This window comes from Pezoporus wallicus, unplaced genomic scaffold (genome assembly GCF_028554395.1).
Source record: "Pezoporus wallicus isolate ANWC-B61680 ecotype Strahan unplaced genomic scaffold, APGP_CSIRO_Pwel_v1 contig_3568, whole genome shotgun sequence".
NCBI classification, from domain to species: Eukaryota; Metazoa; Chordata; class Aves; order Psittaciformes; family Psittacidae; genus Pezoporus; species Pezoporus wallicus.
This window is the reverse complement of record NW_026637826.1, coordinates 154,703-180,398: the sequence shown is the minus strand read 5'-3', so window position 1 is coordinate 180,398 and position 25,696 is coordinate 154,703. Positions and strand designations below refer to the sequence as shown.

The following is a 25,696-nucleotide window of genomic DNA, read 5'->3' as shown; positions in this document are numbered from 1 at the left end:
TCTGTGATGGTGGTGGTGTTGGTGTTACCTCTGCTTCCAGTGCCCTGGGAGCTCAGAGCCACTGGGCCTTTGTCCAGGGCAGGTCAGTGGTGTGACACAGCACAGGGTGAACCCTGCCTGGGCACGGCTGCCACCTGCCGTGCCCCTCGCTCCAGGCTGTTGCACACACCCTGGCAGCCTGCCCCGGCCGAGCGGCCGGCACCAGCAGCACGGCACGGCACAGCACAGTCCCATGGCCTCCAGGACCCAGCAGGGCACAGAGGTGGGCAAAGGGAGCTCAGGAGGGGCTGCATGAGAGGGCACAGCCCTGATTCGGGAGGGTGGTCATGGGCAGAGGGGTGAGCTCTGCCCCTTCCCCGGCCAGGCTGCCCGCAGCCCCACCGCCTGCTACCGGGAGCTGAGCCAGTTCCCAGCTGTCACGGGCGCCGCGCTCGGGGCCGCCACAGGGGCACAGAGCTTCCAGCTCTACACCGGTGAGTCATGGGCTCGGTGCCCTGGTGCTGTGGGCCGGTGGGCCTGGCACGGTGCGGTGCGGTGGGTGCTGACGGTACCGCCCCGCAGAGTGCAGTCGCCCCGACCTGCCCCGCCGACGGCTTCTGCGGTTCAGCCGCCATTACAGCCTGCACCGCACCGGCAATGGTGGCCTCACTGTCAGCCGGGCAGCGCTCAGCGCCGAGATCAACAACCAGTACGGCACACGCAGGCTGCTGGATGGGGCAGTGAGGCTGGTGCTGTGGCATGGCCACTGCAGCCTCCTTCCCTCCCACCCTCAGGCTCCTGAGCCGGGACTCACCCACCGGGCAGCACCGCGCCGTGCTCAGCTGCTGCCCACGGCAGGGCCATGAGCTGCTAGAGGTAACAGGGTTGCCCCAGTCACAGCAGCTTCAGGCTCAACGGGGTGGCTACAGTGTCAGCGGGGGGCAGTGGGTGCTACGGTTCTGGTGTGCTGGTGCTGACCCCCATCCCCTCAGGTGTGGGGCAGCAGTGGGCGCAGCCATAGCGTGGACCTCACAGTGCTGGGGAAGCATGGGGAGGTCTACACAGAGGGTAGGGCCCCTTCCCCACAACCCTGCCCACAACACAGGCGAGGGTGGCATGGCCAGTGGCCTCTGCCTGCCTGGTACCCATCTGTGCCTGTGCCAGGCTGGTCTTTGGCACCCTCTTACTGTGCCAGGGCCCTTTGCCTGCCTGGCCTGGTCCCACTCGGAGACACGGCTGCTCTATGTGGCCGAGAAAAGCCGACCCAAGCGATGGGCACCCTGCGCCTGGGATGTGCCAGGAGCAGCCAGGCCGGCGGAGGAGGTCGAGGATGAGGAGGTGGGTGCTGTGTACCCCATGAGTACACTGTGTATGCCATAGGCATGCCGTGTACCCGATGAGAATGCCGTGCACCTTGTGAGCGTGCCGTGCATGCTGTGAGCATGGCACATGCCTCACTAGCACTCTGTGAACCCCACGAACGTGCCATGCACCTCGTAAGAGTGGTGTGCACCCCATGACCATGGTATGCACCCTGTGAGTGTGCCATGCATGCTGTGAGCATCCCCATGCCTCGTCAGCATCACACATACCCTATGAGCATGCTATGCACCCCACAAGCATGCCATGCTGAGCTCCATGTCTGGGGCTGCCAACCATGGGACTGGGGGGTCTTTGCCACAGGACAAGGAGCAGTTTGTGTACCACGAGGACTGGGGGGAGGCACTGAGCACCCGCAGCATGCCTGTCCTCTGCGCCCTGGACCTGGAGAGTAGCAGCCTCTCGGTGCTGGAGGGCGTCCCAGAGCACCTCTCCCCTGGCCAGGTCAGGACAGGGTGCAGGGAGAGCCCTGGGGGAAGCATCCTGGGGCTGTGGGACAAGCCTGGCTGTCACACAGGCCCTGTGGTCCCCGGGTGACCGTGGTGTGGTGTTCGTGGGCTGGTGGCACGAGCCCTTCCGCCTGGGGCTGAACGCCTGCTCTAACAGGAGGTGGGTCCCCCCATGCTCCCCGCGCCAGGCTGGGATGCCCACGCTGTGCTGGCACAGTGGGGCTCAGCATGGTCATGGGGCTCCATCCTGACACACGCCTCCTCTTCAGGTCAGGGATTTTCTACTTGGACCTGAGCAGCAGGAGCTGCGGTGAGCACCGGGGCCGCAGAGGGGGTCCCTGTGTCCCTGAGGTGCTGACCTCCTGCCTCGCACAGAACTGCTGTCAGCCGAGCACAGAGCTGCCTTCTCCCCACGGCTGAGCCCCGACGGCCGGCGCCTGCTCTACCTGGAGGGTGGTGTGGGGGGACCGCATCGGCAGTGCCTGTGCCTGCGCATGGTGAGCATGGCGGCGCAGTACCGAGCCTGGGCATCACAGCCCCTCACGGTGCCCCCATGCCTTGGTTTCGCTGGTGGGGGACTGTCCATAAGAAGGACGTGGGGCTGTTGAAGCCACGAGGGATGATCAGGGGACTGGAGCACCTCCCGTATGAAGATAGGCTGAGAAAGTTGGGGCTGTTCAGCCTGGAGAAGAGAAGGCTGCGTGGAGACCTCATAGCAGCCTTCCAGTATCTGAAGGGGGCCTATAGGGATGCTGGGGAGGGACTCTTCATTAGGGACTGTAGTGACAGGACAAGGGGTGATGGGTTTAACCTTAAGTAGGGGAAGTCCACGTTAGATATAAGGAAGAAGTTCTTTACTGTTAGGATGGTGAGGCACTGAACAGGTTGCCCAAGGAAGTGGTAAATGCTCCATCCCTGGCAGTGTTCAAGGCCAGGTTGGACGGAGTCTTGGGTGACATGGTTTATAGTGTGAGGTGTCCCTGCCCATGGCGGGGGGGGGGTGGAACTGGATGATCTTAAGGTCCTTTCCAACCCTAACTATTCTGTGATTCTATCCCTGACTGCTGGCTCCCTGCAGCTCACCTGGCAGACGAGGCAGACACTGATGGTGCTCGATGTAGTGCAGGAGCCCACAGAGGGTGAGTGTTACACGGTGGGCAGGGCTGAGTGCTGCTGGGGGCTTGGACCCCCCACACTGGGTGGCCATGGCTCTGCTCACTAACACTCTGCCCTGCTTGCAGCCTTCGCCGGGCTGTTCACAGAGGTGCTGCCACTGCGGTGCTGGGCAGCCGACAGCCGGCGAGCCGTGCTGGGCACCCCGCAGCGCAGCCGCACTGTGAGCCCCAGGGACTGCAGGGATGGGGATGTGGTCCCTGCGCCCTGCAGTGATGCAGCTGCCTGTGCTCTGCCCCTCATAGGACCTGCTCCTGGTGGACACGGAGGCAGCCACCGTCACCAACCTGACGGCAGGTACGTGGCATTGGTTGCCCACAGTGCCCAGGTGAGTGTCTGCAAGCACTAATGTGATCTCTGTCCCTAGGGTCACCCGAAGGGTGCTGGGAGCTGCTCACCCTCCAGTGGGACCTGCTGGTAGCCACATGCTCAGCACCACACCACCCCCCTAGCCTGGTGAGCAGAGCCCTGGCACCACATGATGTGGCATGGCAAAGTGCGGTGGGGCTCCGTATGGTGTGGCATAGCATGGCATGACACAGCCAAGCACGGCCAGGCATAGCACAGCAAGGCATAGAATTACACAGCACAGCATTGCATGGCATGGCACATCACAGGCAGATCCTGAATGGCATTGCATGATGCAGCATGGCATGGCATGGCATAGCCAGATCCAGTCTAGCATAGCTATGCAAAGCCTTGGCATGACATGGCCCAGCTTTGCATGGCATAGTCAAACACAGTGTGGTGAAGCACAGCCAGCTACAGCATGGCATTGCAGAGCATGGTGTGGCGAGGAACAGCAAAGCTTGACATTGCATGCCAGGGCCAGGTACAGCATGGCACAGCCAAGGGCAGCACGGCGTGGCACAGAGCTGTATAACTAGGCATGACATAGCACATCTGTGCATGGAACAGGGCAGCACCAGAGCACTGGGCCTGCAGTGGGGGCTGTTACAGCTGCCCCCGTGCCGATGCCACCAACTGTGGTTCCCAGGTAGTGACGGCGCTGCCACCGGCGGGCCAGGAGCTGCCCCTTCGCTGGGTGCCGGTGGAGGACACCCCAATAGTGCCCGGTGTCACCTGGAAGACCCTGATGGTCCGGTCCCCCTGCAGTGGGCAGACCCCAGCTGTGCACAGTGAGGGCCCGGGGGTCCCTGATGTGCCTGGGTGCTGCCTGGGTGCCAGGGATACCCGGGATGGGAGGTACCAGGGTAGGGGTCCTGGGGTGGGGGGTTCTGAGCGGCACCCCTTCCCAGGCACCCAGGCTTTCGAGGCCCTGCTGCTGAGCCCACCAGACAGCATGGCACCGCACCCCCTCGTTGTGTGTCCCCATGGTGAGTGAGGGGACAGTGGGGACACCCTGGCAGTGTTGGTGGCACCTGGGTGACATCCCCACTGGCCCCAGGTGGCCCCCATGCTGTCTTCGATGCCCGCTGGCGCCCAGGCATGGCCGCGCTGTGCTGGCTGGGCTTTGCCGTGCTCCTGGGTGAGTGCTGGGGAGCCTGGGGATGTGGCCACTGCACTTCACTGGAGACACCACACCCATGGTCCCCATCTCCCCAGTGAACTACCGTGGCTCTCTGGGCTTTGGCCAGGCCAGCATCAGCTCCCTGCTGTCCCGAGTGGGTGAACAGGATGTGGCGGACACCCAGGTGAGGGGCACTGGGATGGAGGGGTGGAGGGTGCTGATGGAGGTGTGCTGCTGGTGGGGTCTGCTGGGAGGATGCTAATGGTGGGTGCCCATGGATGCAGCTGGCAGTGGAGCAGGCGCTGCACAGTGAGCCCCTGGACCCAAACCGCCTGGCCCTGCTGGCTGGTTCCCATGGAGCCTTCATCGCCCTCCACCTCCTCACCCGTGAGCCCAAGCGCTACCGAGCCTGCGCCCTGCGCAGCCCCGTTTCCAACCTGCCTGCACTGCTTGGGACCTCCGACATCCCCGACTGGTGAGTGTCACTCCCTGTGCCATGCCGTGCTCCCCCTGGTCCCCACAGCACCCACCTCACCAGCACACTGTGCCACAGGCGCTACACCTCCCTGGGGCTGCCCTACTCCTTCGAGCGGGTACCACGTGCCGAGGAGGTGGCCACCATGCTGCTGCGTTCCCCCATTGCCCAGGCGGCACAGGTAAGGCAGGGCAGGATGGGTGTGGAGGGCAGGGTGCAGGGTGCCAGGCACTCACCGCTGCATGTGCTGCAGGTGCAGACACCAGTGCTGCTGTGTGTGGGTGCGCGGGACCGACGTGTCAGCCCCACGCAGGCGCTGGAGCTCTACCGGGTGCTGCGGGCCAGGGGGGTGCCCGTGCGGTGAGTGGGGAATAGGGGGGTAGAGCAGGGAGGGAGCCCTGGTGTGCCGGCTGATCATCCCCCTCTATTCCATCCCATCCCACCCTGCAGGCTGTTGTGGTACCCGCAGGGTGGCCATGCACTAGCCGGCGTGGAGATGGAGGCCGATGTCTTCAAGAACTGCGCCCAGTGGCTCCTTCAGCACGTGGGGATGCCCTGATGGGACAGGACAGGAGAGCACAGCCCCCAGCACCTACGGTGACCCTGCCTCTGTGCCAGCCCCAAGGATGACCACTGGCCCTGGGGACCATGCCAGGACCAAAGAAGGATGAAGCAAGTGTAGCTGGAGGCAGGATAGGATGCAAGCTGGGGTTTGGTCTTAAATAAACATGAGAGACCCTATGCAGTGCTAATGGCCGTGGCCAAGGCTGTGCCTTTATTGCATGGTGGTGGCTGTGCCAGGCTGGGCCGAGCCGGCTCAGCCCATCTTCATCACCTTGTAGATCCAGTCAACGTAGAGCGACACACGGATGAAGAGGGCAGGCTGGTCAGTGCGGGCGCAGACACGGGATGGGGTGATCACCCCCTCCAGCACCCAGCAGTCGGCAGTGAGGCAAGCCAGTGGCCCCCCGTAATCCCCCTGTGGCACCCAGGCAGCAGCGTCACCCCGGTGCCAGCACCCTGGACTCCCCCAAGGCAGCACTCCGGGCCCAGCTCACCTCACAGGCCCCCACACCGGCGCGCAGCGGGGCTGTGCAGAGCTCGCTGTCCTTCACGCGTCCGCGCAGCGCTGCATTGCACTCACCATGGGCCAACACCGGCAGCCACGCCACGTTCAGCACACCACCATCCGCCGTGCCTGTGGGCAGGGGAGGCACCAGTGGGGGATGCCACGGCAGTGGGGACGGCACAGGCAGGGGGGTGCCATGGCACAGGGGTGGCACTGGCAGGCAGGTACCATGGCAGGGGGCACACAACATAGAAGGTAATGTTTGCAGGAGTGCCCTCACAGGGAGTACTGTGGGCAGGGAGTGAGCTGGAGGGTACTGTGGACAGGGATGATGTGGTGGGCAGGGGGCTGGCACAGGCAGGAAAATGCCACAGAAGGGAGATGCTGTAAGGAAGGGGATGTCATCAACTTTGGGATGCTGTCGGCAGGGGATGCCATTGCAGGGGAATAGCATAGGCAGGGGATGTCGGGCAGGGGATGCCGGGCAGGGGATGCCGGGGTTTCAGGGGCTGCCCATGGCAGGTACCTCTGGTCTCCCCCCAGCCGGCGATCTCGCAGATGGTGCCCGCGGGCACAATATAGCGCTCAGGTGGGAGGCAGATCAGGGCCACGCGCCTGTTCAGAGTTGCTGGACTGCAGCGAGAGGAACAGTGGGACGTAGTGGCAGCCTGGCCAGCCATGGGGTACCAGAGGGACTGGGGCAGCTCACCTCGCCAGCTTCAGCATCACCAGCTGGGATTCAGAGGGGCCGCAGACGATCCGTGTGATGGGGATTGTCTGCAGGTCTGGGTCTCCAGGGCCGGGGTCCTTGAAGAGAGTCCCCAGGTGCACCTCATAGCCCGTGAGGTCAGCATCACTGCAGGATGGGGATGTGAGGACATGGGGGGGGGTCCCATCACCCCACACCCCAGCCCCAGCCTTACCAGGAGGAGAAGCACTGTCTTGTGCTGATCACCCACTGTTCCTTCACCAGGGTTCCCCCACAGAAGTGCACACCGGCGCTGTGGGGATGGGGGTCAGCTCCAGGAGGACACTGGCTGCGTGGCAGGGAGCTGGGGAGCCACTCACCGGTTGCGGATGCTGACAGTCCAGGGCGAGTTGCCGGGCTGGCCACCAACAATGCGCCCTTTCAGCTGCAACCTCTCATCCCGCTGGCCACACTCCTTGAAAGCCACTATGTCTGCGGGCACGGTGGGTGTCAGATGGGGCCATGCCACCAGCACTTGCCCCACGGCAGTCACCCGGCACCTGTGGGCCCCAACCTGCATTCTCCAGGACAGAGGGCACTGTGCTGCCAGCTGTGGAGAGAAAGCACAGGGTGGCACTACAGCAGGGTCCAGCCATCCTGGGGGGACCAAAATCACCCTAGGGGGTGACCAGGGACACCCTTAGCGCTGCAGGGGTGCGGATAGGGGCTCACAGCAGGGCTTGATGGCACAATAGTCAAAAGGGGTGTGGGGGTCCATGGTGTAGCACCAGGGGCCATGGCTGTCATTATCGGGGTTGCGGCAGTAGTTCTCCTCCAGGTGTGCTTCAGGGTGGGTGAGAGGTGAGATCCTGCCACGAACAAGTAACTGTCACCATCACCATTCTGTTCCCCATATACCCATCTCCATCCCCAACCCTGTGTCCATCCCTGTCCCCACACACTGACCCCAGTGTGCTCCCTCGCATACTCACTGGGGCACGTGGGGTGTCTGGGCAGCCCACGGCTGGCAGGTGATGCCTTTTCGTGTCTTGCTGACATGACCGCGGTAGTGCTCGCCATGGCCATGGTAGCACTCTGGAGACAGGCAGGGAGGGCTGGCACCCACAGCAAGCACCCCACAAATGGGTGCCTGGGGTTGGCTCACCTTGGGCGCCCAGCTCATCAGGGCAGCGGCGGATGTGGAAGCAGAAGGCGATGCGGACAGTGGAGCGGGCAGTGAAGCACCATGGAGCCTCTGAGCCGTCAGGGTTGCGGCAGTAGTTCTCTTGCAGGTCCCTGGTGGAGGGGCTGCATGGGTGCCCCCCAACCGCACACCCGGGTGTGCTGCTCACAGCCACCCTCCCCAGGTGCATCCCCCCAACCCCCTTACTTGCAGGGGTACTTCTTGGGTGTGAAGTGGTGCTGGTGGGGCACCTGGGTGTCCCAGCGCTGACAGGGGATCCCTGACACGGTGATGTTCACCCGTCCCCGGTAGCCTTCGCCTTTGCCCCTGAAGCAGCTGGTGGTGACGTTGAGGGGCCGTGGGCGTTTCTCTGCTTGCATGGCCGGAGAGGAGCAGAGTGGCACAGTTAGGGTGCACCGGGACACCCGGCCCCAGCCGCACGGTGACATCAGCAGGCACGTACTGCACAGGCGGATGCGGCAGTACTCGCGCTCCCGCCCGGGGTCGATGGTGTAGCACCAGGGCCGTTCTGAGCTGTCAGGGTTGCGGCAGTAGTTGTCGTCCAGCCCCTTGTCAGGGTACCTGGTGCAGAGACAGGGAGCAGTGGTTGACGGTGGTCCCAGCGCCCCAGCACATGGCACAGCTGGGGCTGCATGCTGCCCAACACTGCGCACTGCCCGGAGCTGGTACTTGTGGGGATGGTAGGGGTGCTTGTGTGGGTGCTGCATGTCCCAGCGCTGGCACTCTGTCCCTGACTCGGTGTGGTCCACAGTGCCGCGGTAGTCCTCCCCATTGCAGGTCATGCAGACGGCTGCCAACAGCCAGGGGGCACTCAGTGAGGGGGACACAGGCCACAGGGAGTCCCTGTGATGCAGCACTCACCATCCTCACACTTCTTGATGCCGCAACTCTGGTGTCGGATGTTGGGGTCAACGGTGTAACACCACGGGCCCCGCTTGTCCCGGTCTGGATTGCGGCAGTAATTCTCCTCTAGACCATTGTGGGGTGACGGTAGGAACCTGCAGGCAGCAGAGGAGGTAGGAGGGCTGTGGGGAGACCCTTGCCCTGGGGTGGGCATAGCCCAGTGCTATGCTACCCTGGGCAGTGCCACTGCACCTACATGGTCCCCATTGCCCCCATGCGGTCCCTATTGCCACCATGCTGTCCCCAGCCTACTCCCTCTTGCCCCAAGCTGCCTGGGGCCACTGGTGGGTGCTGTGGAGCAGCTGGGGACATGGAGGCACCTGTGGTCATGGGGTGTTGTGGCTTGCCAGGGCTGGCAGCGCAGACCCTTCTCCGTCACGGCCCGTGTGCCACGGTAACTGGAGCCATTGGCCACGATGCAGTCCCGCAGGAAGACTGGGGAAAGCAGAGCATACGAGCAGTGAGGAGCCCTGTGCCTGGTCTGTGATGTCCCCATGCTCACCCATGGCACCAGCCCACCTTTCTTCTGGTACAGGTCATAGTGGATGTTTTTCTGCAGCTGGATGTGGGGTGAGTTCTGGGTCCAGGGCAGCAGCTGGCACAGCTGGCTCTGCCGGTTGTGGTGGAAAGCCCTGGGAGGCACAGGGGGAGCCTGGCGTGGACCCATAAGGGGCAGGACCAAGGGGCACACATGTGGGCACCCAGCAAAGAGCACGGAGTGAGCCCTGTGTCATGACCCTCCCAGTCCCGCTCACCGGCAGGCCAGGCTGGTGGCACAGAGCCAGGCACACTGCTCCTCAGAGCCCTGCTCTGGCGGCGGCAGCGGTGGGTCTGCAGGCACTGCCAGCAGCTCGGTGGCTCGCAGGCACTGGAAGTCATTGAGAGGGGAACGGTGGCCTGCAGAGGGTGGCAAGAACTTGGAGAGACAGCATGGACATACAGGCCCTGCTGAGCGCGGGGTCCAGCCCCACAGAGCAGGAGATCTCTGTCCTGTGGAGTGTGGGATCCCAGACCCACTCTGTCCTGTGGAGCGTGGGATCCTGCCCCGCAGGGCACAGGACCATGGACCCATGTCCCATGGAGCAGGAGGGTCCCTGCACAGCACCTGCTGCAGGCCTCTAGCTCCTGCTGTCCCCCTGTGCCGCAGGCCCGGGCAGTGTCCTGAAGGCTCCTATCCCGACCCCACGTCCTACCTAGGTCCCGCACTGCCCCACGCCCTCGGCCACCACGGGAGCCCCACAGCGCCCGGCCCGGGTCCCTACCTGAGGCCAGGGCCGCGGCCAGGGCGAGGACCCCCAGCACGGGCTGCATGGCGGCGTCCCCGCGCTGCGGCAGCGCCGGGGCGGCCCCGAGCAAATATTTGCCCGCGGGACCGGGGCCAGGCGGCGCCGGGGTCGGCCTTCGGCGGGAACGCACGTGGGCCGCGGGGCGGGGCCTAAGACACGGGGGGCGTGGCACACGGTATGGAGGCGGGGGTCTGCTGTGGGGGCGTGGTCTAAGGCACGGGAGAGGGACTGGAACCGATATTGGGGCGGGGCTTGGAGCGACGCCAAAAGGGGCGTGTGTTGCGGTGGGCGGGGCTCCACCAGGGACGGCCGCAGGGCGCGCGATTGGCCGCGGCGCGCTCGTGCCGCCGGTTGCTAAGCGCCGCGCGCCCCTCCCCTAGGTACGTGCCCGCGCGGGGTCGCGCTCGCTCCGCGCCGCCCGCTCGGTGCGTCGGGGCCGCTGGCGGCGGGAGGCGGCGGGGAGCGGCCTCCGGGGAGCGGCTTCCGCGCCCGGCTACGCACGGTGAGCGGTCCGCGGGAACTGGGGTCGGGGCGCGGGTCTGGCCTACGCCCGGTGGCGGCACCTGCCGGGCCGCGCTGCCCTTGGCCTACCGGGCTGGCTGGGTGCGGGGCCGGGAGCAGTGGCGCGGCCTGAGGCAGAGGCGCGGCGGGCCCGGGCCTCCCGGTGTGCGGGCAGCTGCTCGGCGCGGCGCGGCCCGGCGCGCCCTCCGCGGCCTGTCGGGGCCCGGTGCGGGCGGCGGCCCGGGCGCCGTGCGGGGTCCGGTCCCGGCGCCGCTACCCTGTCGTTCCGCTCTTCCCTCCTTCTCCTCGCTGCTTTCCCGCCTCCCAGCTGCACCGGAGCCGCTGTTCGGGCGCCGTCCGGGACCCCCCGGGGCCTGGGTGGCCGCCGCGCCCGGGGGTGCCCGCCGGGGGGCCGGCTCTGCCGGCGGGCGGGAGGCCGAGCGGGCCCGGGCCGGGGTACTGGACGGCCGGGCCGGGTACGACTGTGCCGAGCGAGGCGTGGGGCTCCGCTGCAGCCGCCGGTAGGGCGGTAGGAGCGGCTGGGCTGTGCTGGGGGCGGCGGTAGTCGGTCGGTCCCTGGACGCGCCGTAGTGCCGGAGCCTGTGTGTGCTCCTGGGCTCTGCCCCGCGGGTCTGCAGGAGCCCGCCCGGCGGCTCTTCGTGTTCACCGGGACCGGCCGGGCCCCGGTGGGTGTCCAGGAACCGGTGGGTCTCGTTGTGTCTCTGAGCACGCTCCCCATGCAGTGGTGCCGGGACTCTCGGCTCCACGTCCGCACCGGCCTGACCTGCCGGGGGCTTTGCGGGGTCCCTCCGGCTCCCAGGGCTGACTCTCGGCGGAGGCTGCTCCAGGCACGACAGACCTACAGTCAGACTTGTGAGGGTGCGTACATGCGAGTAAATAGTTCTGCTGAGGTGTGAATGTGGGATGCTCCCCGTGGCCTCCCAGGCTCCTCAGAAGCAACAGGCTCTGAAGCAGCTTGCACGGGTCTCCAGTGAATTTAGCAAATTTTTGCCCCAGGTTTGAAGTTTGAAAACCTCCCGTGTGTGTTTTTAGAGTGTCACTGGGTCTCTGCTGCCCAGGATAGGGGGACATGAGAGGGTAGCAGAGCTTGCAATTATTCCCTGAGATCCTGGAGCTTTTGGCTTTTCAGCTTGGGAAAATGGCACTTATGTTGTTCACCTGTATCCAAAATGAGATTAAAATCCTATTTTTATATAAAAAGACCAAACATTTGCCTGTCTTCTCTCAGTCCCTCCAGGCAGGGTCTTCTTTCCACTGCCATGACATGATGGACTGCTACTGTATTTTGCTTTGGGAATACTGTTCTTCACAAAATCTGTTATTTAACTGTTTATGTGAAATGCTTTTTCTCCCATCTTTAGCTTTATAGATTTCATTCCTCGCTTTAGGACTTCCTAACTTGTAAATTTCTTCACAGAGTCTCTGTCACTATAGTGAGCATCGTAGACCACTTATTCATTCTTCACAATGCTTGTCATTGCACTCTTCTATCCTAAATATAGGGTAGTATGCCAATGAGAGAAGCTCGAGAGCAAGCTGAAGTGCTGGAAACACCACTGTTTACTCAGAGGAGTAATCAGCAAAGCCTGGCTGATTCCAGGTTGCGCCGTCTTCTTGCTGCAGGAGCTTGCTCTCAGTTCTGTGGGAGCTGGCACAAATTGTTGAATAATGACAAAATGTTGACAGCACATGTTAGCTTAGAAATACCCATTTCTTTAAAGAATTGTGTAAACCGAGTAGTAAATTCTGCTTAATTACTGATTTGGGGCCTGGAGAGGTGGATATCTCTAGCATACTGTGATATCAATGGAGGTGTTCTGCACCTTGCTGTATACCTGTAGGTTTTGTATGAGATTTGTTAACCCTGACCACTTCTCTGCTTTTAGAAATGGCTGGTGCTCACTGCTAGTTCCAGCACTGCTTACCCACTTCTTTCTCATCTCCCACTGCCTGGTGTGCTGGGCTCGCTGCTACAAGAAGTGAAGGAGGATGCGTGACAGAGCGAGACCTTTTGCCAGCTTCAGCCGCAAAGCACGTGGGTAGAATTGGCTCGAAGTTGTGACCATAGCTTGTCTTCCACGGACGGCTGGTCTGGAGGAATTCCCACATTGTGTCTTGTCGGTAGAGCTGCTCTCTGGCAGTGAGGGGTAAGGTCTGAGGGAGTGCTGCTGCGTCCTGGCTGTGCGAGCACGCTGGCTGACAAGCCTGAGAGGTGCTTTGCACTAAAGAGCAGCGGTCCTCCTCAGCTCCTGATGGAGGAGAAGACTGTGTGGTTGCATAAGCTAGGTCCTGTGGGAGTTTTAAAGCTTCAGTGCCCACAGCAGAGGTGTGAGATGCAGCCTGTTGTCAGCCTGGCACAGAAGATGCGATGGTTCTGCCCTGGCAGGAGTGCTGTTTTTCAACAATAGGAATGGTGTCTCCTTGTCTTTTCCATGTCCCTTGGAGGAAGGGATAATGAGAGAAGTTGTGCCAGTGTGGGGAGGAAGCCCAACTGATGGGAGTAAAACTGTCTTGTTTTGGCAGTGCCAGCTATCTGGAAAGTTTTGTGGTGGGGATGATTTTGGATGGTTTGTGCTTTTACTCCTGTTAGCTGAGGAATATTGAAGAGGATTTATTCTAGTAATGATTAATTGGAGTGAGGGGAAAATGCAGACTCTGAATTCTCCGTGGGCAAACAGGGGTCATGTAAATAAATGCCTCTGACATTCTTTGTGGTGCTTGTGGACTGTCTACCAATTACTTCTGGTCTCTTGCTGAATCAGTGAGGGGCTGTCACTCCTTGAGCTCAGAGTACTTCAGCAGTGATTTGGCCGAAATACAAATAAACGCAGTTGGACTGACCTAGTGTATCTGAGCTCTTGGTATGCTGAAAATGTTTGTTCTTGGGATGTTTGTGCAGTCTGGAGAGCTCTGTACCTTAAACCTGATTTGCAGAGGACCCTGACCATGCTTAAGCAGTGAAACATAAATGATCAGCCTGAAGAACTTGTGCTTTTAGGACTCGTTCTGCGAGACTAAGTTTGAGCAAACTACTAAGGTGCTGCTGGATGGGAAGTTAATACATTAACCTATGTGAATACACTAGGTAGGTGCCCTTTCTAATCCAGTGTCTTTTTCTCTGTGTGTGGGTGTGTGTATCCCTGCACTTATTCATTGGCTTAAACTGTTTCTGGTTCAGCTTTTCTGGGATAAAGTTTTAGCTTGCCAGTGGGGAAGATGGTTGCCTGTATTTGGTGTTACCACTTTCTTTGTCATTGCATTTTGGATGACCTGATCTGCTGGTGCAGCACTGTCCAAAGGAGATGGTCCAAGTTCCCTGGCCAGGCAGGCCTGTTCCCTTCTTGTGGGTGCCTGCTGGGCCTGTCAGCTGATGGTCCCAGGGACCAGCAGAAAGTTCCTTGGCTGTTGTGTGTGTTGTGAACTGTTCTGGGTGTCTGGTGAGGAGGAGAGGGGACGAGGTGAGTGGCACGCCTTTGTTCAGGGTATGGGGAGGCAATGGGGGCCTCCCACTTCTGTTGGCAGTGATCTGCTTGGGTCAGCAAATGTGTCTTGGAAACACAGCCTGAATTAAAGCTGGAGCTTCTTGCCTGATGGTAGCTTCTGCCCGAGTGATTAGCTGGGGTGAAAGCAATGTAAGGCACCCTAGGAATGCACCCCGTTTTCCTGGATGCCGTGTCCTGCTCAAGGTCACCTCAGACTGGCAGTGCTGGTTTTTGGGAGCTAGGCTTGATGTACACTAGGAAGTTCCCTGGAGTGTCTGCTTATAGCAGCCTCTCCTCTTCCGCATCTAGGGTCCCATCCCTGGGCAGTGTGCTGGGGTCTGAGAGCCAGGGAGGGCTGCTGGGCTACCACAGCTCCTGACGGTGGGCCTTGGATATGTCTAACTGTGGAGAGCTCACGACAGCCTCCCAAAACCTTAACAGAAATGGTTTTCTGCCATGTGGCCCCATGGGCTATGTCACTGCCAGGCCATGTCAGTCCCAATGCCGATGCCACCATGGCAGTCCTGGGGTGAGCCACAGAGGGTTAAGTTGTGTGGGATGGCTGAGCTGGTGTATGGTTTGCTGCTTTCAGAGAGGAGAGGTCCAACCTCCAGACATGCAGTTGTGGTGGTTGCATTTGAGCTGATCTTTTTTCCTGGGTTAACTTTCTGTGGCTTAGTAACCTGGATTGTCCATGGTAGGAGCCCCAACCAGAAGCAACTTGTCAGCGCTCCAGCAGTGTGGGTGGAGAGGAAGCGAGGCCCAGCGTGGAGAAGAGGTAGAGGAGGAAGCAGTGGGCATGGTCCCCATGCTGGAAAGCAGTGGGTTAGCTCAGGACAAGTGGTTGCCTCAGCCAGCCTCATGGTTTGATGCTCTTTAAAAGGGCCTTTTGCCTGCTTTCAGCTGTGCTTCCTCCCACATACCAGCCGTGGTGCTGGGCTGATGCATTGGTCAACTGGCTTTGCTAACTTGTCATAGCTGGGGTTTTTCAGCTAGACCCATTCTTCGCTGGCTTTGCAAAGTGGTCAGGAGTGGTGTTGAAGGTAAGGAACCGTTGTAGTGGCAAAGCCTTTTCTTGGGATGGTGCTCCTAGCCGTAATGGATATTTGCTTTTTCAGGGTTGAGCTGTCCCCCAGGTTTCACTGTCCTGCGGGTGTCCTCTAGGTCTGTGGAGTAATTCTTGGTTGGATTCAAAGCACACTGTCTCTGGCAAACCTTCACATGCTGATAGGGCTTGGAAAGAGTGTAGAACTTATCCCAGCCCTGCAGGTGGACAGTGTTCAGTTTTGGCTTGGGTTTTTCTTTAGAAAAACAGCCTCCTGGCCTCACCTAGCCTGTAAGATATATTTGAATGAAAATTTTTGCTGTTGAGTTCTGCTTTCTTCCCCTTTTCTTGTGTTTGGTCTCACCACAGTACTCAGCTATGGCATTTGCTGTTACTGCAATCCTAAATAAGGGTACGGTGTGTATTTTATACTTCTGAGAAGGACTCGATTCATAGAGGGTTACATGGGCAGCTTCAGAAATATTTTGGATTCTGGCTCCTCTGAGCTTTCTAACAAACTGGCTTAGAAGCCTCTTCCTGCAATGCAAATGCTCCTTGGTAAGGACCTGATGAGCGGCATTCCTCCTCTCCCTCCTTAGGGGGTGAAAAAGTGATTACGGAGAGGTTTCAGTTTACTCTAGCATGGTTACAGGTCACGAGAGTGCTGAATGCATATAGGCCATGAATTCACACTGGGTCTTTTCTTTTTTTTGATCTAGATTGTACATTTAGACTTCAGAAAGCTTAGTCTTCTGTGAAGTGTGTTCCTTAAGGGTGGGGATTAGCATTCAGTAATTTTGATAAGGGTTTCCGGTAGCAGATACCAATCATTTTTATATCGGTCCCAAAGGCTGATTGATTTTTGGATGAGCCCAAGTAAGAAGAAGCCCGGAGAGGGTTTGAAGCAGCGCTTTTTCACTTGATTGTTGAATTACAACAGGTAACCTGAAAGCCTCGTGCCACTGTCACAACTTCAGATCGCAATGTGGGGGCTGTCTGTGCTGTTGCTCCCTTGCGGGTAGCGCTGCTTGTTGCTTGTCACATAGGCTGCTTTCTTTCATGTGCTAGGTCAGAGCCCAAGTGGACTCCTTCCTCCAAGCTCTTTGGGAAATGCATCTCTTCCCAGAGCTCCTATGAGGCCCCGAAAGGATTTCCTTAGATGTGTGTGGCTTCTTTGGGACTTTTTGATTACAGGGCAAATGGACCAGGAGTGGTCGATTAAAAATGATCCCTGTCTCTAGTGCTCAGTTAGTCAGCAGCCCAGGATGCTGTTCAAATACTACTTTAATCAGAATATTTAATATTTAATCAGAAATAGTTGCTGAGTTTTTCCAGTATGGCTTCAGTGCCTCTCCTATAAACTCATCTGCAGCCCTTCAGTGCTGGTTTGTAGCTGAGAGTGTCTTCTGCAGCAAGGAAATTTTCATCTGGCCTTCTTTACTTACTGCTGAAGCAATGTATAAGGTGAGATCTTTTGTTATCTTTGTGTCTCCTGGGATTCCTATGGGAAGACCTTACACAGGTGTGGGCTTCTGGGTGGGTAACAAAAGGCATTTAGAGCCAGGAGGCAAAACAAGATGAGTATATGCTGATATTGAATGCTTTGGGGCTTGCTTTTACCTCTAAGGAAAAGACCTTCTCTCTAGATCAGCTTTCTCTGAGGATGAGAACTTTCTTTTCCCAAAGGAAGGAATTCTTCTAATGAAATGGTCTTGCAGTCATCTACAAACAGAGTTGTGGAAAATCTGCCATGATGATTTTGACACGGGTTGTGATGATTCCCTCTTGGTGTTCCTCAGACTTTCTAGCTGGGTCTTGACACCTGTGGAGCGTGAGCTCTGTGTGCTGTAGGAGCCGATTCCTGCATGACGTGCCATGCATGGTGTGTTCCCACCCCAAAGGAAATATTTCTAGTGGAATTTTTATGATGGTGCCTGGGGCCTCCATTAGAGAATAAAAGGTGGCTATTCTAAAGCCTTCTCCAAATTAAACTTTGCATGATCCTATCAGGAAGATGCACAGAATCAGTGTAGCTCTGCCGCTCTGAAAATTAGACTTCTGTAGACGCAGTGTGAAGATTGGCTGGAGACAGGGGTGCGACAGCACTGGTTCAAAGGGAGAACCTTCCTCTAGTATTTTGCCTAAAGTTCAAAACCCCTTTGCCTATCTGCTCCAAACATTCCTCAGCATCTTTCCTTTTTCCTGCACACTGTACAGTAGCACATGTTTTAAGACATGTTGGAAAGTGTGATTTTGGTAGTAGTGGCAACAACAGGCACAAACAACTTGTATCATTGATATAATTAATTCTTGCTTTGAGTTCATTGAAAGCTTATGCTTTACATACAGCAGTGGAATAGCTGTTTTATGGAGTCTGTAAGCGGTCCTGCAGGTGTTGGAATGTGGTCACAACGCTGATCTGTCTGTCCTGTGTGGAATGAAGCATCAGGAATAAGGCAATAAACCTTAATATAATTAGTGTCCAGGTTAGATCAGCTGTTTTTTAGGCTGGGCATTAATGATTTTGTTGGTGGCAGTAATGCAGAAGTGATTTGGACTAACGATCTCATGGAACTTGGCATGAAGGTCTGTGCCACGGCACTGTGTATGTTCACAGGGTATAGGTTTGGGTCCCCCAGAGTGAGATATTTGGCCAAAATGTGAAACTTTGTGTCCTCTGCATGGAGAATTTTGTGCCTCCACTGGTGTTTGTGAAGCTGGTGCTTTATGTTTACCCATGTGCCATCAGCCTTGTGCTGCTGGCTCTTTCAGCAAACACTTGATCATATCTTAGAATAAGATTTTATTTGAGTATCAGGTAAGGGAGGTGAAAAGTTTGGTCTTTGGAGAGTAAACACAAATCTCCTTCAGTGCAGAGGAAGCTAAAGCAACCTGTTGTAACGGCAAATCCCCATGAGCTTGTGGTAGTAAGCTATAAGGGAAGTAAAACAGTAGGGCTTTATAGCCTCTAGGAAACTTTGTGATTGAAGCTTACAGAAAAAAGGGCTTCATTTGCTACAGGGAACAATGACATTGTATATTGTGGACTTAAAGCCTTGCAAAGGCAGTGGTGCTCCCCAGTGTCATAATGGTGATAAGCCGGGATAAAAGTTGTGTATGATTCTGCCTGCTGAGTGTGGGAGAGAGAAGTATTCCGTGATTACCATGGCTAATTTAGGTGTGAGAAGGTTTGCTTGGAAGCCTCAGTCAGAAGTGGATGAGCTCCTGGAGTCTAGAAGCAGTCCTCCAGACCTCTGATGTGGCCCAGCCACCACCCTTCCCTCAAACCAGTGTCCCAGCACTGGTACCATAGTGCTGGGATCAAAACTGCGCGCCCTGTTTTCCTGGAAACTGGAATCCCCACCCTCCTCTTCCTTCTCCCCACTGCGCTGGTTCTGTGCTGCTAGACCAAAGCCTGCTGTGCTCCTGAAGCATCCTAGTCTTTGGGTCAAGTGGAAGCAATGGAAGTGCTGCTCGCCCTTGCCTCCTGCTTTCCCCGTGCCCAGCAGCGCTGGCTGGAGCCAGGACCTGAGGGACAGGTAGGGCCATGTATTGCTTACAGCCCCTCAGTGACTTCTGATGTGCAGACTGACTGCTGTGTGAGCTCAGCCTGGCCTGGCGGTGGATGTCCTCAGGGAGAGGGGCCATGGTGTTGTCCTGCCATCACAGGAAGAAGCTGTTTCCTGCAGACCTCTGTGCTGCAGCCTGGTGCTGTGTGCCTCGCTCTGGTGTGACCCGGCTCAGCTGCCTCCAGACTTTTTCTCTTCCCTGAATTGCAGACTCCTAAAGCTTCCCTGGAGGTGCATAACTTTGTATAGCAAGCTTAATCCTGCTGTCTTCAGGTAAGCCTTTTTGCACCTTCGATGGATTTCTGACAGTCTGTTCACACGCTGGTTAAAAACCTTTGCCTTGATGCGGTGCTTCAGGAGATGGTTTGAGGCAGCTTCTCCCCTGTTCCATAACGAAAAGCAGAAAACAGAGAAGGCAGATTTGGGATTTGATTTTTCCTGAAGTTGAGATGAAATCAAGGCACTGCAAATAGGAGCAGTTCTGCCCTTGCTGCCCTGGCCGTGTGTACCTGTTCAGCTCAGATCCCGCTGGAAAAGCAGTCCACCGCCAGCATGAGGAGATCACAGAGCACAAGGTTGGGTGCAGAGCTCTTCCCTGTGAGTGTCTTTTGGACTGGTGTAGTTCGTGGCTTGGTCACTCCAGCTGGGAGCCTGGGAAGGAGTGCTTCACATGCTGAAGTCCTGTTTTCTGGTCATATATGGGAATTCAGGCTGGTTAAGCCGACTCCTGATGCAAGTGTTTAGGGGTGGGATGATTCTTTAAGCAGTGACTTAAGATGATGATTCTTGGTGAATTCTGTGCAGCTGACTCTAAGCCCTGTTTGGAACCAACAGTTGTGGGCTGTGCCAACTGGAAAAGGTCAGCTGAAGCAAGGAGCCAAGGGGCACATGGCAAGGTGTCTGGTTGGGAGCGAGGAAGAGCCACCCTCAGTATCCGTAGAAGCAGATGGCTCTGCTCAGCTCTGCAGCTTGTACTGATCCAGGAGCAGACACCTTTCATTCCCTAGCATGTCAGTGTCTGCTCTGGTCTGAGGCAGACCCAGGCGGGTACAGTAAGTACATGGGTCTGCATCTCAAAAGATCAGAAAAGCTGTCTGCTTCCCACTGGGAGCGGAGGAAGAGTCTTGATGGGAATCTTGGTGATGTGAATCTACTCTAAGGAGACAGGCTTTGAGGATCAGCTGGAGTCATTGAAGTGGCCAGTGTTGTCCCGCTTGGGCTTTGTGGTAGCAGCCAGCTGAGCTGACTTACAAAGCACTTTGAAAGGCAAACAGTTGTCCTATTTACCTCGCCTCTCCTCAATGGAGAGGAATTACCTGTGTCAGCAGAGCCAGGAAGTTGTTTTTCTTCTTTACGCTTGGTTAGGAGGAGCATACATTTGAACTCTTCCGGGTGTAATGAGTTAAAGATCTTTCTGGAGCAGAAACAAGGCAAAACAGTGCAGCTCCCCATCTGGGTGGTGATCCTGAATGGAAGCACAGCCCCTTGGGGAAAAGCGGTAGCTGATGCTGCCGAGCAGGCTTCATAATGCTCCAGGTTTTTATCACAGGCTGATCTGCTGGACTCCAACAAGTTGATGATATGGAGGCTGTTGGTGCAGGAAAGAGGTCTTGCAGCAGTGTCTTGTTCCATTTGCTGTTGGCAGGCTTTAGAGCAGTCCCTTGCATAGAAAAGTCACATGAGAAAAGCATTTAATGTATTTTTAGATGTCTTTTAAAGTGCCTTAGTGCCTGAGAGCAAACCTGTGTCGGGTTGCTTGCCTGCTTGCTGCAGTTTGCCCAGAAGTGTTCAGGCAGACTGTTAATGTGGGATAGATCCAGTCAGAGACTTCTACTGTAAGGGATTTGTTCTGCCTGCTACCAGGATGCAGCTGGCTGTGGGTGGTGGCCCTCACTGTCAATATGGTTGCTGCTTAGGACAATAGTGGGAAATGAATGGGAGATGTCCAGCTGAAAGTAGTTTAATTTCTTTTTCTCTTTTGGAATTATTTGGGTTTTCTTGTGTGACTTTGTGCAGTGCTCTTGCATGGCACAGTTTTACAGGGTCCAAACTTGGCATGCTTAGCTTCTCAGTTGGTTTGAGTTGCTGCTGCTGGCCCAAGAGGTCCTGCCTTTCACTTGTGCTGGTGCAGGGGAAAAAGGGAAGTGGTCTTGTAGACCCTCCATGCAGCCAGGAAACTGAGCCAGGTGGAAGCTGGCCTCTTGTTTTGTCTCTTGCTGGATTTCTTTAGTGTGTGTCAGTTTCCCTCATCCACTTCTCTGTGGTTGTAACACTTGTACCACCACAAATAGGAGAGAGGAGTGGGATGGGAGAGGTGGAAATGCTTCCTATACAAAGAACACTGGCTTAAAATGACTGAAGCTGGCCACGATGCTGCTATGTATCTTCAAGCAGGCCAGGGCACATATGCCATGTGAAGAAGAGTTGAGGAAAAGGTTCAGCCATTCCTCTCTCTAAAAACCATTGAGTTTCCAGCTCCTTTGCCAACATGGGAGAATGAGTGCTGCTGGTGTTGCGTGATCTCCTGAGATCTTTGTGGGCCACTGAATAGGAGGAAAAGTGCACTGGAGTAGGAAGGAAGCATGATGCACTGCATTGCCTCCCATCAGGAATGGGACTGTCGCTGTGATGTGTGCATGGGAGGGTGGAAGTATGAGCTGAAATCCTGGGTTGTGCACACAGGGTGGGATCACTGGTGTCTCAGTTATCTGGTGCTTGTTTGGTGGCCAGGCTGTTATACCAGTGCCTACCTGACAAGAAGAAAACTTCTTTCCAGGAGTCCTGCGCTTACAGAGTAAGGTAAAAGAATGGGAGGTGATGGCAGGTGGGGAGAGCAGGGGACTCTAGAGGAGCCTCCTTTAAAAGCAGCAGTATTTATGTAACAGCTCACACAAAATGTTAATGTAAATATGACAAGCTGTGATTTTTTTACCTTGGAGCATCTGGTGAGGTGACTCTTAAGAGTGGTTTGTAGGCAGGTGGGACAAGAGAGCTGGAAAGTTCTAGATCTCTCTCCTTGTTCTCTGAGATGGTTTTGACACTAAATGGTGAAAGTCTGCATATAGCAAGAGGAGGAAGAGGAAGCCAACAAAGTAAAACCTGGAAAAGGTGCACTTTTCTCTCATTTATTTACTAGGGTGCTTAATGGAAAGAAGATGACTGTGGCTTTCCCATCTCTTGAAGCCTTTGACTCAAGACAATGTGCGAGATTGACTTTAGTCAAGAGTTGTAAACCTTTGGGACTTGTGTAACAGCTGTTGCTAGATGCTGGCTTTTGACCTGATGTGGACGTGTTTAAGGACACAATCTAAACCAGAAATGTTGAGCTTTTCAGTACAGCCAGCTCAACTAAATGTGTATTTAGCAAGCAAATTTGTTTTTCTTGTTCCTGTCACTTAAAATGAGCATGGCTGCGCTAAGAGCTCTTCTGAGGTGCTGCTGCATCTCACCCAAAGCCCCAAATTGCTGCTTAATTTATGCCGACTCAATTGGAACCCAGGTTTCTGGAGGTGAATTCTAATAGCGAAAGCGGAGCCAGTGCCGGAGCATGGCGGGTGCCAGAGAACCAGTGCCTGCCTTGTGCTGCTGGAGCACTCTGGCTATGGTGAGGTGAGGCAGGCAGGCAGCAGATGGATGGCTGCATGTGCCGCGGCCAGCACTGCCTTGTAGGGAGATGTGCCGGCAGCTGGTCACTTGTGGGCCCGCTCCTGCGCGCTTGGCTCACGGGGCTCGGGTGCTTTTCCCTGGGGTGCCTTTCAGTGCGTGTATAAATACAAGCAGGTTTCAGAGGCACTGCAGGGTCTCCTCTGGCCCCTTTTTAAGGCTGAGTCATAAATAGGTCGGTGTCTGTGGGTCTGGCTGATCTGTCGTCAGGAATGATGTAATGATCAAACCTAGCTTCATGATGGCTTTCCTGCGGTGATGCTCTCCTAGGTCTGTTTTTTCTGTTCTCTTTAGGCCTGAGCATCCCAGGTGCCAGGTGAGGTACATTTAGGCCCTGGAAAAAAGTTAATTTATCAGAACTTGCTATGAAGTGATGTTCTTATGGTGAGCCAAACTGGTCACGGTGTCTCTTCTCCTTTTGATGCAGACACTGATTGTGCTCGCTTGCTTCCTGGGGAGCCCGTCTGGCTGCAGCACAGCTTTGCACTAGGTTTTATAGTTAACACGCTTTGGAATAAGTGTCATTTAAAAAGTATCCAGCCAAGAAAGAGCACAAGATGTAATTCCAGTGACGTGTTGGGTTTATTTTCTTCTAGGAGGACAGTAGTTTCTATTAAAGGGAATTGGCAGTGCCTGGCCTTTAGCCCTGGGCGGGACATGAGCTTTGAGGGTGCATGCCTTTGCTGTGGAGCCAAGGTGGGTTTCTAAACTCTTCCAAACAGTGCAAAGCTCAAATCAAGATGTTCCTTGCACGTCTGGTATTCTCACAGTTAACCTGTAAAGCTTTTGTGCTCAAAGCAGAGGTCCTGGGAAGGGATGAGAAACAAGCTATTTTTACTCCATCGCAAATAGGGCTTGGCATGTTTATTTTAGACTCCGAAGCTGCTCAGGCCAGTGTGGGTTTTTTTTTTATAGTCTTCTACTGTTGCTATCGGATTAAAAAATAAACTCAAACTGGAAATCACGGGAAAACTGGGTGCCCTGGTGTATTTGGTGCCAGTGAGGCTCTGAGGAAGCTGAAGGGAGGAGTTGGCGTGTTCTGGTCTCGGGGTCTCTTGCATATTGGAAGAGTCCTTGCTGAGCCATCAGCTGATGATGGGCAGTGTGCCCTTCTACAGCATAAAGCGCTCTGCAGAGAAACTGTTCCCTTGGTGGGTGTTCTAACTGCATTTTAAATGAATCCCCAGGTGAATGACTTGAGGAACTCTGGGGAGCCAGAGCAGAGCTTGGCCATTAGGTGAGTGATGCTGCAGCAGGATGTTTGCTGCCTCCTGCTCCAGAGAAGATTCAAGTTGCCAGGTCACTGGCATAGCTTTGAATCATGTTTTTCATTGCAGAAAAGTTCACCAGGCAGCGGGAGGTGAAATTAATGAGATTGGCTCATTTTCCTCTTGCCACCTGAGTCTGAGAGAGGGAAGATTTAGGTCTGCCCTGCTCGAAGGGTGGGAGGACCCGAGGTGGGCCCTGTGGCCCGCTCTCTGGTCTTGCTAATGTGGTGTGGTAGAGGAGTGTCTCTAATTGCAGGTGTGCTTTACATGGGTACTTAAAACTTTGAAGCTCTTTATCCTGGTTTATTATTAGAAGCTATTAAAACTGTGGCCAGCGGTGTGGTGGTGTGCACAGCTTTTGGTTGGTGGGTCACAGCCTCTTTGTGTTGGGCATTGCACAAACATGTGACACAAGCAGCCGGGGTTGCATCTGCCCACGCAGGCTTAACCAAGCTCCTCTGCTTAACTGAGATTCATAGATAGCAGCTAGCCCAAACCCTGGGGCTGAGCATCTGGTTTGATCCGACCCTTTGGGCTGCAGGCTGGAGACACAGCTGATTTGAGAGACTACAATTATCATAGAATCACAACTGGTTTGGATTGGAAGGGACCTTAGCTCATCCAGTTCCAGCCCCTTGCCACAGGCAGGGACCCCTTCCACTGGAGCAGGTTGCTCCAAGCCCCTGTGTCCAACCTGGCCTTGAACACTGCCAGGGATGGGGCAGCCACAGCTTCTCTGGGCACCCTGTGCCAGCACCTCAGCACCCTCACAGGGAAGAGCTTCTGCCTTATATCTAATCTATTTTATATTTAATCTCCCCTCTTTCAATTTAAAGCCATTCCCCTTTGTCCTATCCCTACATGCCCTCATAAAAAGTCTCCCTCCAACTTTCTTCTCAGCCTCTTTAGGTTGGAAGCTGCTCTAAGGTCTCCCTGTAGCCTTCTCTTCTCCATCTCTCTCAGGCTGTCCTCAGGGCAGAGCTGCTCCAGCCCTCAGAACATCTTCTTGGCCTCGTCTGGACTCGCTCCAACAGCTCTACATCCCTCTTGTGTTTGGGGCCTCAGAGCTGAATGCAGGACTGCAGGGACAGGTCTCACAGCGCATGAAGAATTCATGAAGCAGTGCTCTGCTGAGAACCTCGTTGAGTTATTGACTGTTTAATTGATTCACTAATAAACACCACTGATACTAATTTTAGAGCATTTTGCACGCTTACAGTTCTAAAGCTAGTAATTATTACTGCTAAATCTGACAAATCACAGTACTGTTGAATTGCAAATCTGTCACCCTTCCTGCCCATGCCACTTCATGTTAGGGTGTGAGTTCGCCCTGGTTTGTTCCCCCATGGCAAGTGTCTTGTATATAGGCTGGGTGGAGAGACCAGCAGGTTGTCCAGGGGGGTTCATCTGCACAGTGGGGTTGTGGCTGTCCCTAAGTGCTCCTACTCCTGCCAAAAGGAGTTCGACCCTCCTTTGTTCTTGATATTACACCTATTTTCCTTTTTTTTTCTTTTCTCTGTTTTAGGACTCATCTCTTCATTGCTCCATCCCTCCTTCCCTCCCTCCCTTTCTGTGCCCAGACTCTCAAATAATAGCCCCCTTATTACTTTTTGCTCATTGGTTTCAACTCTGCTGCATCCCTACCCAAATCTGATCCTGTTACTTAGGCAGTCTCAACCTTACATCAGTGTTACGGTTATCTTGGTACAGGTGGCTTTGCAAGTCTCCACACCCTAAAGCTCCCCTACCATTATGTGATGCTTGTTGGGTATCCTACACCAAAGACACATCATTTCAGTCTGTATTCCTCTACCTGTGTCCAGTTAAGTAGTTTCTTAGGTGCAGGCTGCATGCATTTATTCACATTTTCCATAGTTTTTAGGTTTACCCAGCATCCTTATGCTGGAGTGGTTGGAAGTGCTGCTGTGGCTCCCTGTGAAAGTTGCAGCTAGCCATGGCCAGCAGGTCTGTCCCTGAAGAATTTACAGCCTGAGCTGTTAAGGATGGGAAAGGAGATAAGAGAGCCCCATTCCTGCTGAATGGTCGCAGAGCACCTCTAACCTGATTTAG

The 25,696-nt window shown here is 55.9% G+C and overlaps 3 protein-coding genes across 8 annotated transcripts in view; 2 read left to right on the top strand and 1 right to left on the bottom strand.

Moving 5' to 3' along the window:
• The first annotated feature begins 6 nt into the window (after positions 1 to 6).
• Positions 7 to 5,609, top strand: APEH (acylaminoacyl-peptide hydrolase). Its single transcript, XM_057407836.1, is given in 22 exon segments — positions 7 to 82; positions 365 to 473; positions 774 to 855; positions 972 to 1,047; positions 1,175 to 1,317; positions 1,663 to 1,803; positions 1,877 to 1,968; positions 2,078 to 2,118; positions 2,184 to 2,305; positions 2,887 to 2,947; positions 3,050 to 3,144; positions 3,227 to 3,278; positions 3,349 to 3,437; positions 3,979 to 4,120; positions 4,241 to 4,318; positions 4,390 to 4,470; positions 4,548 to 4,721; positions 4,724 to 4,927; positions 5,006 to 5,108; positions 5,181 to 5,287; positions 5,378 to 5,530; positions 5,533 to 5,609. Coding segments are annotated over 22 exon segments (2,298 nt in total).
• Positions 5,610 to 5,670: 61 nt separating this feature from the next.
• MST1 (macrophage stimulating 1) lies at positions 5,671 to 10,178 on the bottom strand. Of its 4 annotated transcripts, none has more exons than XM_057407656.1 (18): positions 10,054 to 10,178; positions 9,547 to 9,688; positions 9,311 to 9,423; positions 9,112 to 9,226; positions 8,750 to 8,886; positions 8,558 to 8,678; positions 8,331 to 8,449; positions 8,075 to 8,240; positions 7,850 to 7,980; positions 7,677 to 7,779; positions 7,417 to 7,553; positions 7,259 to 7,294; positions 7,065 to 7,176; positions 6,920 to 6,997; positions 6,706 to 6,852; positions 6,523 to 6,629; positions 5,986 to 6,125; positions 5,671 to 5,906 (listed from the first exon to the last, which is right to left on the bottom strand). In XM_057407656.1, the coding sequence occupies exons 1-18, from the start codon at positions 10,100 to 10,102 to the stop codon at positions 5,745 to 5,747; spliced, it is 2,115 nt and encodes a 704-aa protein (XP_057263639.1). In that variant the 5' UTR covers positions 10,103 to 10,178; the 3' UTR covers positions 5,671 to 5,744. The 4 variants fall into 4 exon arrangements, with proteins under 4 accessions (XP_057263639.1, XP_057263640.1, XP_057263638.1 ...); XM_057407657.1 differs by having other exon boundaries at positions 8,075 to 8,237; XM_057407655.1 differs by having other exon boundaries at positions 8,075 to 8,449.
• Positions 10,179 to 10,454: 276 nt separating this feature from the next.
• The window catches only part of DAG1 (dystroglycan 1), a 52,585-nt gene continuing 37,343 nt past the window's right edge, over positions 10,455 to 25,696 (top strand). The window contains exon 1 of one of the 3 annotated variants that reach the window (XM_057407648.1): positions 10,455 to 10,579. The gene's annotated coding sequence lies outside the window, so the exon portion shown is untranslated. Of the gene's footprint in view, positions 10,580 to 13,540; positions 13,685 to 23,576; positions 23,596 to 25,696 lie in introns of those variants that run through there. The other 2 variants (XM_057407647.1, XM_057407650.1) reach the window with 2 other exon arrangements.